The following is a 15,004-nucleotide window of genomic DNA, read 5'->3' on the forward strand; positions in this document are numbered from 1 at the left end:
TTATTAAAGGCGAGCGCCTTGTCGCCTGTGGTGAGAGGCGAGGCGAGGCGATGGAGTACCGCCTTTTTCCGGTGAGGCGACCAGTTACCAAAAAGGCAAGAAGAGGCGACGAGGCGATGAGGCAAGAAAGGCGTCGCCTTCCAGAAAAAAAAAAAAAAGAAAAAAAAAAGGCTGAATTAAAAAATAAAACACAGAGTTAGGGCTTTACGATACTTATCTCTTTTAGTCGACTGGAAGTCTGCAACTGTGCGACTTCTACATGTCTCTGTTGAGAATCTTAGAATTCAAGAACTTGAAAATCTTGAAGAAGAATTAGTAGGCGTTTGGACATGCGATTTCATCTCATGAGATGAAATCAGCGTTTGGACATGCGATTTCATCTTTGATTTCATCTCATGAGATGAAATCTCAAATCATCCAAAAAGGCATGATTTGGAATTTGAAATCATGATTTCAAAAAATATAAATGTAAAATTTGACTCATATGTTTATATTTTGTAAAAAAAGACCCATAAGTTGGTAGATATATTTACCAATCATGTTTACCAACCATAAGTTGGTAGATATATTGTTCGTACCATGTGGGAGGATTATATTAAAGAGTAGATACATTACTATTCATGTTAAAATTTTCTTTTATTAAACTAAAGTTTGATCAATTGATGTTGTATTTTTTAGAAAGGCCTTCTAGTAGCGTATTAATTTTATTATGAACTATGATTTACACATTTGGTAAGATTGTATAAGAATTGAAATTTTTTTGATGATTTTCACAACTTGTGGGGTTTTTATGTTTATAAAAAAAAATTGCAACTTAAGAAATCCAAATTGCATATCCAAACATGATTTCATCTCACGATTTTATCTCGTGATTTCATCTCATGGGATGAAATCATGTCCAAGCGGCTCCTTAGAATATACTTTTAGTGTTGCAGGTCTTATGAATTATTGAGTCATTCAAGTTCTAAGCTTTTAATGTCTACTATCGACTTTTGATTTTTGAATTAAAATATTTGCTAATATGTTATTGGTATCGAGATTTTGATAATTTAAATATGCAATTAAATATTTTAACTTTTTGGTATTAATTGTCGCCTCGCTTCAAAAAGGCGAGGCAGGCCCTTGTGGCCTTTTATTGCCGCGTGCCTTCCAAAACACTGATTTCTAGTGGAAAAAGGAAAAATGGGAAACAATATTTACCCCCTCATCATTCAGTTAAAATAAACACATACAAATATACAATATCATGAAATAGTTAATAAAACAATATCAAACCTCATTATTCTCAAACTCCGATCCTTCAAGAAGGGGAAACTCATTTAGCTTGGTACTTCATAAAATGCTCAATGGAAAATATAATTTAAGAGCTTAATAATGCATTAGTGAGGATTGACATACGAGTCTTACCATTTGTGACCACCAGCCTCGAATTCATTTGATTCAAACTTCTTAATGCCACTCTCTGAGAGTAGGGAGAAAGACTCAATTTTCAACAAATAGTGTGCTGGCGAAGTCTCTCTAACTTCCACTGTCATTTCTGCCCATATTGCACATCAAACAAAGAGGATAAACTTTATTGCAATTTTTCTTTTTCAGAAATCAACAGGAAAATAAGTCAAGTAAATATTAGTTCCTTCAATAAATAAAAGTGTTCTCTCTAGTGACTAAAACTTTTAGACAAGGTGACATAATTCAGCATGATATCAGAACAGGCAAAGATTCCGAGTTCAAATCTCACTGCCACCCAAAAATTGATAACTATTTCCACTTATTGACCCATGAAAAAGGATACTGTGTAATCTCGCTAAAAGCTAAAATATGACCAGTCAAGTAATGTTAGAGTTCCACTTCGCGATTATAAACATGACAAAGTATCTATATAGAGACATTTAAGTAAAGAAAACCATACTACTCGTTTCTAGCAAAAGGGTCAGCTCAGATGGACTTCACACACGCACTAACGGTCTATATAGAGACACACACACACAAATAAAGACCAAAAGAAAGAAACACGTGTAACTTCATGCTTACTGAGGCACATTCGAACACTAAGGGCTCGTTTGGTACGATGGATAAGAAAAAATAGTCCTGGGATAAAATTTAGTGCCGCTTTATTCCACGTTTGGTTGGAATAAAAACTCGGGATAACTAATCCCGGGATTAGTTATCCCGGAATTATAGTGTTTTTTTATCCCACCTTGAGGGTGGAATAACTAATCCCGAGATTAGTTATCCCAGGATAATTTGTTTCCAACCAAACGAGCCCAAAGGGTGTGTTTGGTATGGATCAGAAAATATTTTGCAATTTTTCAATGTTTGGTTGGTCAAATATTTTGATCTTCTGAAGGAAAATAAAGTTTCTAAAAAAGGAAAATGAATATTCCAAGTTCGACATCTAGGGTGTGTTTGGTATGATTGGAAAGTTTTTCGGAAAATGTTTTCCTTTTTTCTCTTGTTTAGTTGCACTTAACATCTTGGAACAACCAGGTGAAAATGTTTTTCATAAAAATTTGAGAAAAAACATTTTTCGGATTAACAAAAACACACCAATGCATTCCTCAAAGCCCCACCCCAACAACCCCCAACTCCACCCCCACCCCAACAAACCTAACCCCACCCCTCTCTCCCACCACCCCACTCCACCCACCACCCTAAATCACACCTCACCCTACCACAACCCAAAACCCCCCAACCCCAACACCCCCACACCAAGCTACCCACACCCCACCTTCCACCAGCCACCCATCCCAAACCCCACTCCACTGCCCCCAGCTCCTACCTTCCACCCCTACCCCCGCCGAATTTTCTTTTTATAAATTTATAAGAAATGGAAAAAAATTCCTTACCCCCCCCCCCCCAACCCCACCTAGCCTACACCACTTCCCAACCCGTATTCCCCATCACTAAAAGTGGCACTCCTTATTCAAAAACTTCATATTGGTTTTACTTTGAGTGTATGCAAATGCTCTTAAAATGACATTTTATAACAAGTGTACCAAACACAAGAAAATGAGTAAGAAAACCACTTATTTTCCGAGAAAACTTTCTTGGAAAATATTTTCCTTACGAAACACACCCCTAGTTTCCACTTTCCACCGAAACCCCACAACTTGACCATCCACCCCCGAACCCTCACTATCCATCCCATGACACCCTAATAGTTTTAAAATTATACACCCTCCGTTCCAATTTAAGTGTCTTAATTTCTTTTTTGCTCTAGAGTGTCTGTGTATATCATCTTGCTAGGCAAGTTTAAAACTAAAATGGCTAGTTTAAAACCAGAATATTCAAAGCACATTATAATACATTACACACATTTAATTTAGGACCACAAAATTCAAAAGATTTTCTTTATTCCTTACAACTTTTGTCAAGTCAGACTAAGACACTTGAATTCGAACGCCGGGGGAGTATGTTGACATTGATGGCTTCAATCGAGATTCAACATTGACAGAGATGAAAGAAGAAAACGTTGATACATAGAAAGAAGAGGGAGATATGTCGATAAAAACAAAGCTTGACTAATTCCAACATTGGGCCTCTTCTCGGTGAACAAATTTGGATGTGGGCCTTGTCCACTTACATAAAACAAGGCCCATAACACACGGACTCCTTCAACATACGTCCATTTCAGATTTCCTAGCTTAGGTTTATTCCTTATACAAAATAGAATAGTCTAGAATAGGATATTCCTTTTACTATGTTTTTGGCACAAGTGTACAAATAAGATTATGCCAGCTGTAGGAAGTTTGTTACAAGACAGAATAGCAGTTTTCTATTTAAGTTCATGTACAGTGCTCTTTGGAATTCATCAAATACAGAAAATTTGATCCCATCTTCTTCTTCAGATTTCATGGTATCAGAGCAGGTTTAACCACTGCTCAGACCTTCCTTTTCTTCCTTTCTTCTTTTCTTTTCTTGAACCCCTTTTACCATGGGAGAACCAACTGCAGTTCTTCCTGCTGCAGTAAGTCAGACCTCAAATGAATTCACTATTGATTCATCTCATTCGTACTACCTCCATCCTTCTGATGCTCCAGGTATGACACTTGTGAGCTCACCTTTTGATGGCAAAGGTTTCGGAGGATGGAGAAGGGGTATGTTGATAGCCCTTTCAGCCAAAAACAAGACTGGATTCATAGATGGATCCCTTTCCAAACCTGCTGCCACAGATCCATCATTGAAATCTTGGACCAGATGCAACGATATGGTACTATCTTGGTTGTTGAACTCCTTGTCGAAAGAAATTGCTGAAAGTGTGCTCTATTCTCAGAGTGCAGAACTGCTTTGGAAAGATCTGGAGTCCAGATTTGGACAAACCAATGGTGCCAAGCTTTTCCAACTGCAAAAGGAACTGTCAACTCTGGTTCAAGGTAACCTCAGTGTTACTGGTTATTTCACAAAACTGAAGTGCATCTGGGATGAACTAGATGCCATGAGCATTATTTCCTCTTGTTCTTGTCAGTGCATTTGTGGTGGAAAGGATAAATCTAAAAAGGCACAGGATGATGAGAGGCTGTTGCAATTTCTAATGGGTTTGAATGATTCATACCTGGGAGTAAGGAGAAACATATTGATGAGTAACCCACTGCCTTCAATTGGCCATGCCTATTCCCTTGCTATACAAGATGAGAAACAAGCTGAGATTCATCACACCAGTCCTTACCCAATGGATTCAGCTGCTTTTATAGCCTCTGGACAGGATTTCAACAAAAGGCCCCCCTATCAACCACATAAAGCACACTATGGAAATAAGAAAAACATTCCAAATCAAACAGTAATTTGTACTTATTGCAAAAAGGTTGGACATACCATTGAGAGATGTTATAAGATACATGGGTTCCCACCTGATTTCAAATTCACCAAGTCAAGACAACAAGGTGCTCCAAGAGCTAATATTGCTGTTTCCACTGAGTCTTCTGCAACAAAAGGACCATTAGCCCAGATCATGCACCTTTTGCAGCAAGTGAAGTTTGAGCAGGGTCCTGGAGCAATTTCAGATGGAACTATAAGTGCTTCTTGTGCTGGTACAATATTTTCCCATAACTGTACAAGTTCTATCACATACATTGATGACTTCTCATGGATACTAGATAGTGGGGCTAGTGAACATATGACATATAATGAATCTATGCTATTCAATTTGAAACCTCTCCCTTCACCCTTAATGGTTAATCTTCCTAATTCATGTAGGGTGAAGGTCACACATATAGGATCAGTCTGTCTTTTGCCTAACTTAGTCCTGCATAGAGTTTTATTTATTCCATCTTTTAAATTTAATCTCCTCTCAGTTTTCCAACTTTGTCACCAATTCAAATGTCATCTAGCATTCACACCTATTGTTTGTCTTTTGCAGGGCCCTTCAGTGAAGAGCCCACTGGCAATTGGTAAAGCAAGCAAGGGACTCTACATTCTCCAGTCAAGACCATTGAATTCAAGTCTCCAGTCTCCAGTTTCCTGTTCAAGTGTTCAGTTTCCCACTAGTAGCAATGTCAAATCTGTTTCTAGTTCAAATCAAGGCATAGCCAATGTTGTTCCTAGTTCATTTTCTGCATTTTCTGCTTCTGCTGTAACAGATATGCTATGGCATTACAGACTTGGGCATTTTCCCCTCTATAATATGAAAAATATTAGTACTATTCCTATTTCTGTCTCTTCTAAGTTTTCTGTTCCATGTGGTGTATGTCCTTTAGCCAGGCAACATAAGTCCCCATTTCCTACTAGTTCCATTTCATCTAAAAACAATTTTGACTTGATTCATATTGACACTTGGGGGCCCTACTCTACTCCCACATTTGATGGCTTCAAGTATTTTTTAACTATTGTTGATGACAAAAGCAGAGGGACATGGACATATTTATTGACAACTAAGTCTAATGCTTTTCCCATTTTGAAAAGTTTTTTGGCAATGGTGGAAAGACATTTTCAAACCAAGGTAAAGACCATAAGGTCTGACAATGCTTTTGAATTAGGATCAGGGAAGGAACAATCAGAATTTTTATCTTCTAAGGGCATTATTCATCAAACTACATGTGTTGGATCCCCTCAACAGAATGGTGTTGTCGAAAGAAAGCACAAGCACTTGTTAGAGACTTCAAGAGCCCTTTTATTTCAATCCCACTTACCCATTGAATATTGGGGAGAATGTTTGTTGACTGCAACCTATTTAATCAACAGATTTCCCTCCACAGTGCTTGGTCTGAAAACTCCTTATCAATTGCTGTTTGGTTCTGTTCCTAACTACACCTACTTAAGATCATTTGGTTGTTTGTGCTATGTATCCACTTCACCTATCCATAGGAGCAAGTTTGATCCTAGATCACAAGCCTGCATTTTCATTGGATATCCACATGGAAAGAAAGGGTACAAGGTCCTTAATCTGTCCACTAAGAAAATTCTTGTGTCTAGAAATGTCATATTCCATGAAATGCATTATCCTCTTGCCACTTCTTCTCCAAATTCTACACAATTTCCTATGTTTCCCTCAACATCTACTTTCCCTGATGCTACTACTCAAACTTCTTTGGATGTTGATTCTCCCTTTCCTACTCCTGGTTCTTCACCTTCTTTAGATGTTCCTTCTTCACCTGATCATCATACACCTGATTTACCAATCCCTCCTCCTTCTACTTTATCCATTGATCCATCACCACATTCTCCTGCAACTACCACCACCGCTGTCCAGAATACTAGACATTCTTCTAGACTCCGCCAACCTCCTCCTTACCTTAATGACTACATTTGCAATCTAGTCCAACTAACGGATGTTTCAACTCCCTGTTTTGAATCCCCACCATCTCCTCTTTCCTTTTCTTTTACTGCACTTTCTGATTCCAATCAGAATCTCCTCAATTGTCTACCCCATATTGTGGAACCTACGAGTTATGCACAAGCTTGCTTGCATCCTGGATGGCAAGCAGCTATGGATCAGGAATATCAAGCATTGGTTCTAAATGGAACCTGGGATGTCATGGACCTTCCTATTGGTCAGAAACCACTACCTTGTAAGTGGATTTATAAGGTCAAGCACCACTCTGATGGATCTATTGAACGCCTTAAGGCTAGACTAGTGGTTCGAGGAGACATTCAAAAAGAAGGTGTGGACTTCACTGAGACTTATTCTCCGGTGGTGAAGATGACTACTATAAGGTGTCTATTGGCTGTTGCAGTAAAAAAGAACTGGGGACTCTTTCAATTGGATGTAAACAACGCATTTTTGCATGGGGACTTAGAGGAGGAAGTATACATGAAATTCCCTCCTGGTTTTTCCCCACCCAATACCAATCAGGTTTGCAGGCTTCGCAAATCTCTCTACGGTTTGAGACAGGCCTCACGTCAATGGTACTCCAAATTAACCGCTGCTCTTAGCTACAAAGGTTATTCCCATTCATCTAATGACTACTCTCTCTTTGTTAAGAGACTCGGTGATTCAGTTACTATCTTGGCTGTCTATGTCGATGACATAGTCCTCACAGGAAATGATTTAGTGGAGATGCATTCCATTAAACAATTTCTACATCAGGAATTCCAAATAAAGGATCTCGGCAACTTACATTATTTTTTAGGTATGGAGGTGTTACGAGAGGAACGAGGACTGATTCTTTGTCAACGCAAGTTCACCATTGATCTTCTTCGAGAATTTGATTCGGTCCATTTGAAACCTGTCTCTTCTCCTCTTGACTGCAATACAAATCTTCGTCTTGATTGTGGTCCACCAATCTCTGATCCAACCTTCTACCGTCGGCTTGTTGGCAAACTCAATTATCTCACTCATACTAGGCCGGACCTTGCTTACACTGTCTAACATCTTAGCCAATTCATGTCCAATCCTTGTCAACCCCATTTAGATGCCGCTCTTCGAGTCCTCCGTTACTTATTGAACGACCCGAATTTGGGGCTTTTCATGTCTGCCTCCCCTTCCTTTCAAATACTTGCTTTTTGCGATTCTGATTGGGGTCGTTGCCCTGAATCTCGACGATCTGTTTCTGGATTTTACATTTCTCTTGGCACTTCCCCTATTTCGTGGAAATCTAAAAAGCAAGACTCTGTTTCTTTGAGCTCTGCCGAAGCAGAGTATCGCTCAATGCGTCGTGTCGTAGCCGAGATCACCTGGCTTGTTCGTCTCCTTCGAGATCTCACTGTCCCTATTTCACTTCCAGTCCCTTTACACTCCGATAGTAAAGCCGCCATACACATAGCTAAAAACCCAGTCTTTCATGAGCGGACGAAGCACGTCGAGATTGACTGTCACTTCGTCCGGCAACAATTCACCGCTGGTCTCATCTCACTCTCCTTTGTTCGTTCCTCTTCACAACTTGCTGATCTCTTCACTAAATCTCTCCCTGGTCCTTCGCATATCTCTTCTTTGGGCAAGTTGGGTGTTCTATCCGCCCCCTCCAACTTGAGGGGGGATGTTGACATTGATGGCTTCAATCGAGATTCAACATTGACAGAGATGAAAGAAGAAAACGTTGATACATAGAAAGAAGAGGGAGATATGTCGATAAAAACAAAGCTTGACTAATTCCAACATTGGGCCTCTTCTCAACTGAACAAATTTGGATGTGGGCCTTGTCCAACTTACATAAAACAAGGCCCATAACACACGGACTCCTTCACTATACGTCCATTTCAGATTTCCTAGCTTAGGTTTATTCCTTATACAAAATAGAATAGTCTAGAATAGGATATTCCTTTTACTATGTTTTTGGCACAAGTGTACAAATAAGATTATGCCAGTGTGGAAGTTTGTTACAAGACGAATAAACGGCTTTTCTATTTAAGTTCATGTACGATTTCTTTGGAATTCATCAAATACAGAAAATTTGATCCCATCTTCTTCTTCAGATTTCAGAGTATATAAATATTTTTGGTGTAATATAGTATTATTTTTAGCTTACTTCTAGAGCAATAAAAATTAAGTATGTAAAAAACTCAAATATTTTCCAAGATTTTTTTTTTTTAATAGAACATTTTCCTTCATACCAAACACACCCTAAAAAGCAAATAGAATATGCATGTAGAGACTAAACCTTCATCTTCAGAAACAATGGACCCCATTTTAATGGTGCTGAGCGTTATGCAAAACCCTAGTTAGTTCCCTATGTTTGTGCTGCTCGCCTGCTCTGTAGTTTTGATATATACTTTGCAAAGTTCTTTCCACTTTAGAGTTCTTAAAGGATTTGAATTTTACCGTACGTTTTGGACTTCTGGAGAGTCATCCGTGGCTTCCAAGAAAGCTTTGGAGTTAAAAAGGCCCGAATCTTTCTTTTAAAAGGCTTTTTGGAGACTCGCCTAGTCTCACATGGGGCTTAATTTTATTAGGCTTACTCCTCAAGCGCCTAAATATATTTAACGTCCAACGCTGAGACTACTCAATAATTTCTATTAAGATCATGTGTCAAATATCCTAATTAGCACTGTTGACTCTGAAATTCTTTAACAAATAAATAATAAAAGTTCAATTCATCTATAAAAATATGAAGATTGGTAACTCAAATAACAATCCATAGTAGTGTTACATAATTACTAATTGATGATATCATGACGATGAATATTATTTGAACATCTCTCTGAAAATAGCTAGACAATCGAAATTTATATCTTTACTTTCTAATGGTCTTCATGTCTTATTTCTATGTCTCACAAAATTATCAGACTTTTATTATTTTGTTATTTGAAAGCAATTTTATATTTATGCATGAAAGAGTAATAATTTAATTTACAGTGTTGCATGTATTTATTGATTATTGGAGGTAATATGTGTAGCTTGATAATTTCTTTTTTAGAAATTTGTGACTTTTCAATTTTTTGGAAGTTAACGCAATATAGTTGATATGTATCGCATGATAACTTTAACACCATTGCATTGTTTACAACACAATAACAACATACCCAATATAATCCCACAAGAGGAGTTTGGGGAGGATAGGATGTATGCAGACCTTACATCTACCTTTTGCGGGGTTGAGAGATTGTTTATACTTGTAAAATATGCTAGATATTTTGTTTTCTATGAGTTTCTTTAAATTTCTTAAACTATTAATGTACTTTTTACTTTTTTTGTGTTGGTATTCTATTTAACTAAAGAATAAATTAAAAATTAAAGATTCATTGGACTTATGACTCATGTCTCGAGGCTTAGGTATCATCCATTACTAAGTAAAATGTCCCGACTCACATCCCAACCTTTTAAAACACTGGTTTGAATTTTCCCAGTGTTTTCGAAGAGCACTGTACCTCTTTTCGATAAATACTCCAAGAAAACATTTAATTGACTTCTATTGCATTTATTTAAAACATAACCAAGCCACAAACCAGAGAGAGAAAATGAAATAAACTATACAAAGTTATAATATCTATATTAGACAACATAACCTCTCGGACTCTCCATACACACCAACCTAGTTATATGAAGTGGAAGTGTTTGTTGGTAAAAATTTATTTAAATGGTTTTACACTAGGCTAATAAATATAAAATTATTTCTTGCATTTTTTATTTAGAAAAAAATAACTTTTCCTGCAATTTATTCATCTTTCCAAAAGATTACACTTTGATAAAAGGGATTTTGCAAAAAGTTGCTAATGCTCCCTAATCCGGTATAAAAAATAGACATCTATCCTATACGAGAGATGAGGGAAATATAATGCATAGTGAGCATGGATACTTGGTCACTAAAATGAACATCAGGTATCCAAGTCGACAAAAAATGTAACTAAAACTACAAATGTGTACACTAGAATACACCAGCTAATGTGGTTCCCAAACGATATCATTTTTCTTCCTCTTGGTTGTTCTGAAGGCAGTGATGCTCCATCTATCCATGGCAATGAGTCCTTTGACTTATGGAGGTAACTCCTCAAAGACAAAATACATCTTGTTCTTCTGAGCACCATTGCTTAGAGTGTCAAGTTTGTCCGCAACTTGATCAGCTTCTCTATAGCAGTGTTGAAGAATGAATCCAGATGTTATCATATGAACCTTCAAGTCATCCACCTCTTTCTGGATCCTCCATGGAGTGGTATTGAGATAATTTACACAATAAGATCATGTCCATTATTTAGGCATCATTTGATACCAAAGATTATGGAGAAACTCAACCATTTTCTATCTTATCTCTGTCTCTCTGTACGCAATAAAGATTATGGAGAAAACCATTTTCTATCTGATGTACCCTTCGTAGTTCGTGACTACACACTACTACTAGCTTGTCTGTATGATTTTTATTTTCTAGTTAATTGTAGCTTCCGTATAAACTTGGTACACTTGTCTCTGTTTTAGCCACACACATCCATTTTAGCAGTTGATTCTATGGTTTTAGTCAGTCTCTAAATCCATTTCTTCTTGGTAGTAGCTGCCCCAACTCATTGGATCATTTCTGTCCGATTTGTGGCTCGTAACCACATAGCCAGATATATGAATACAATTAATACATAGCCTAGGCAGCACAACCTAAAAAAGGTGACGATAAAAGGTGATGCTGTGGAATAATACTAATTTAAAACAAATCTCTATTCTCAGCACTCACCAGTAAAGTAAATGTATACAACAGCATTCTATGAAAAAGATTGTGATACATTCTGTAATTAAGTTGCTTCGACAGTCCAGACAGTTTGGTAGGACTAGTTTAGATCATATTTTACTGTCAAACTGCAAATCCAATTTTGCATATACAGCAAGTTGTTATTATGCAAACTGTGTCTTTACTTTGATGAAACAACTAATTCATTAAGTTTAGATGTTACCATACAACTTCTCATACTTAATCTCCAGTATCTCTGAACAAAATAATTAAGAGATACAATCTAACTAAAGTAGTGGTGAACGTTTCACACACATAATTGAGACAAAAAATGTAGCCAAACGATTTGTTCATCTGATAGAAGGGGGAAAACAGGGCATTAACCGGATAATACAAGTTAACTACAGTTGGATATAAAATGGGCGATTGACAACCCCAATAACATAGAGAGGCCATGGAAGAAGGGCAAAACTTACTGCACCGAGTGCTTATATCCAACTAAATGAGGGCAAGACAAGTGTCTTCATATACAAAATTTAATGCATTCTTACTTTAATTTATAGTTAACTAAAGCCAAAATGATTGGTTGGGTGTGCAAGTAAGTATTTATCCGCCTGGGACAGTAACTACTGTGTGGAGAGACGCCCAAGCTACTAATAAACTGTAATCAAGTCAAGATAAGCTCTTTACGGTATGCTTAAACACAACTTCCACCTCAACCTCCACCACAATACAATCATTGACAAGATAACCTTTTTTCTGATCATGCAACTCAGTTAAAGGCATAAAAGCTGGATAACCCCAAGACTTCACAGTAGTTGAAAACCAATTCCAATCCGCAAAAAGAAAAAAAGAAAAAAAATAGAAACTATTAGACATGCAAAAAGGAATTTAATATTTTGGAAAAGAAAACGAGCTATTAAATTATAGTGGCATTCATCTTGCAAGAATTCGATATGAAAGATTGCTACTGACACAAATAGAAACAAATGATTTCAGATATTTAAAGAAGTTCCATGCGAAGAACAACTCAAGTAAACTGGGCAACAAATAAATATTTGCCTTACAAGATAGCTTCTCGCATTCACCATTTATCTGATCCTTGAGGCAAATGCTGCACTTTGCCTTCACTTTTTGACAGTGATCAATGTCCTTAGCATCAACAGATTTTAAGAATATTGAGATATCACTTCCCTTACTTGTTGCATTGCCTTTCGGACATAACCAGAGCTTCCTACACAAGAAATACAAGGATTCAGAAATCAGAATCAAATAAATTCAAAATGAGTAATGGTACGTTGGGGAAAAAAATATACGACAAACAATGCGCCAAGGCGATGAAGGAAGTACCATTTATAACCTCCCACAGTAAATTCTTCTTGGCCAAGATTGGAGAAATTAAAGATCTTCCATTCACGCTTAAATGAGTCGTTAGATTTTACCATGGACAAACATTCACCGATTGCTTGCCTTTGGATGACAAATATTTCTGCTCCAAACACACATTTGTCATCAACAAGGTATCCGTTTGAGGCCTCTTTGAATGTTTTGTGAGACACAAATTTGGGAAGTCCCCACAAGGACTTGATAGGATGAAAGCGCTGCATTTTTCCTAAATCAAGGCATTGTAGCATCACAGTTGAGCCAATTATTGAAAACTAAATAAACTCGAAGTTACTCCGTTTCTACTTTCTACTCTGTTTTGTATTATATATCAACTCAGCCTATATCATAACCGTATAACTAAAAAGCTTAGATGAGATACACTAGAGAAATGTATATGCTAAGAAAGAAAATAAGATGGTCTAACACGCTAATATTATACCTTGCACTGACAGATAATTGTCACAGAGTTGATTGAACAGAAAAAAGGTATATATAGCATTGACCTCCCAACCAACAGGCAGGGAACTTGTCCCCGAAAGGGCTAAGTAAACTGAAATATGTTCACTTCCTTTATCGCTTCCCTTTCCATCAGGATAAATAATCATTTTCCTGTATCAAGTCCATACATCCATTCAACAATATATTTCAGATCATTTAGGACAGACTTCGATAAAAATGATCCACTGTGTAGATTCTGTATACTAAAAAAGTTCATAATTCCTTAACTAAGTACTAATATATAACTGGTCACAATTTATCCTATTTATAGTAACATAATCTGACTAGCCATGCAGATGACATAAATAGTGTGAATGACATGATTCAAGAAAGCAGTCCTAGTATATTAACGTTAATTTCTGCACAGACCTAAAGTGAGAGAAATCTGTCATTTGTGACAAAAACCACAATGTCTCACTGCATGCAAAGTTCAACACTAGCGAAAAATGTGAGTGAATAACCAGCCTAGTGCACACATTTTTAATTAGCTTCCTATAGAAATATCTTAAATGCCTTTAATTAGATAGTCGGTTAGTTGGTTAAAGGGCAATTATGGATGGCATATTATAGGCACATGAGCGCTTAGTATAAAGGAATTAAGCTGATTTAGCTAAAGTTAACAGTTGCTTTCCTGTTTCAAACTAAACAAGCAGATAGACTAATTTAAATCAAGTTGAACTTTCCCAAATGCATCAATATTAATCCTCTTATTCTGTATTTTTTTAATTTTAAACTTAATAGGAATCTACCATCTCCCAAAGTGTCATTTCATATCATAACGCATCACTTTTCATTACCACTATATCTACTTCCTAAGCATGAAGAGACTAGTGGGAAAAGGAAAAAGGGAGACATTTCCGTTTTGACCTCTTGCTCCCTTCTATAACCCCTCATCATTCAGTTTAAACCAAACACATACAATATCAAAAAATAGTCGATAGGACAATATCAAACCTCATTATTCTTACAATCCAATCCTTCAAGAAGGGGGAAACTCATTTAGCTTGGTACTTCACAAAATGTTCAACGGAAATTATAATTTAAGAGCTTAATAATGCATTGGCGAGGATTGACATACGAGTCTTACCATTTATAACCACCAGCCTCGAATTCATTTGATTCAAACTTTTCAATGCCACTCCCTGAAAGTAGGGAGAAAGACTCAATTTTTTCAACAAATAGTGTGCTGGTGAAGCCGCTCTAACTTCCACTTTCACCTCTGTCCAGATTGCACATCAAACATAAAGAATAAACTTCATTGCAATAATTCTTTCTAAAAAATTAAGGGTAAAACTAGTCAAGTAAATGTTAGTTCCATGTAATAACTATGGTAGACAAAATACTTCAATAAATAAAAGTGTTCTGTCTAACGGCTAAAAATTTTAGATAATATGACACAATTCATATATCAGAACAAGTAAAAGGTTCTGAGTTCAAATCTCACCACCACCCAAATATTCATAGATATTTCCACTTATATGATATGAAAAAGGAAATTGTGTACCCTCGCCAAAAGCTTAAATAAGATGATTACACAATTCAACAAATAAGACCAGTCAAGTAATGTTTAAAAAAAAAAAAAAAAAAAAGATCATGTC

At 36.8% G+C, this 15,004-nt stretch overlaps 1 protein-coding gene across 1 annotated transcript in view; it reads right to left on the reverse strand.

The window, feature by feature from the left end:
- The window catches only part of LOC132037477 (MATH domain and coiled-coil domain-containing protein At3g58200-like), a 51,531-nt gene that overhangs the window by 33,274 nt on the left and 3,253 nt on the right, over positions 1-15,004 (reverse strand). The window contains exons 2-5 of the mRNA XM_059428011.1: positions 14,494-14,548; positions 13,348-13,517; positions 12,873-13,134; positions 12,590-12,756 (exon numbers count right to left, since the gene is read on the reverse strand). Coding sequence (XP_059283994.1) covers positions 12,590-12,756; positions 12,873-13,134; positions 13,348-13,517; positions 14,494-14,548 — 654 coding nt within the window. The remainder of the gene's footprint in view (positions 1-12,589; positions 12,757-12,872; positions 13,135-13,347; positions 13,518-14,493; positions 14,549-15,004) is intronic.

The sequence above is a fragment of the Lycium ferocissimum genome, chromosome 11 (genome assembly GCF_029784015.1).
Source record: "Lycium ferocissimum isolate CSIRO_LF1 chromosome 11, AGI_CSIRO_Lferr_CH_V1, whole genome shotgun sequence".
Taxonomy (NCBI): domain Eukaryota; kingdom Viridiplantae; phylum Streptophyta; class Magnoliopsida; order Solanales; family Solanaceae; genus Lycium; species Lycium ferocissimum.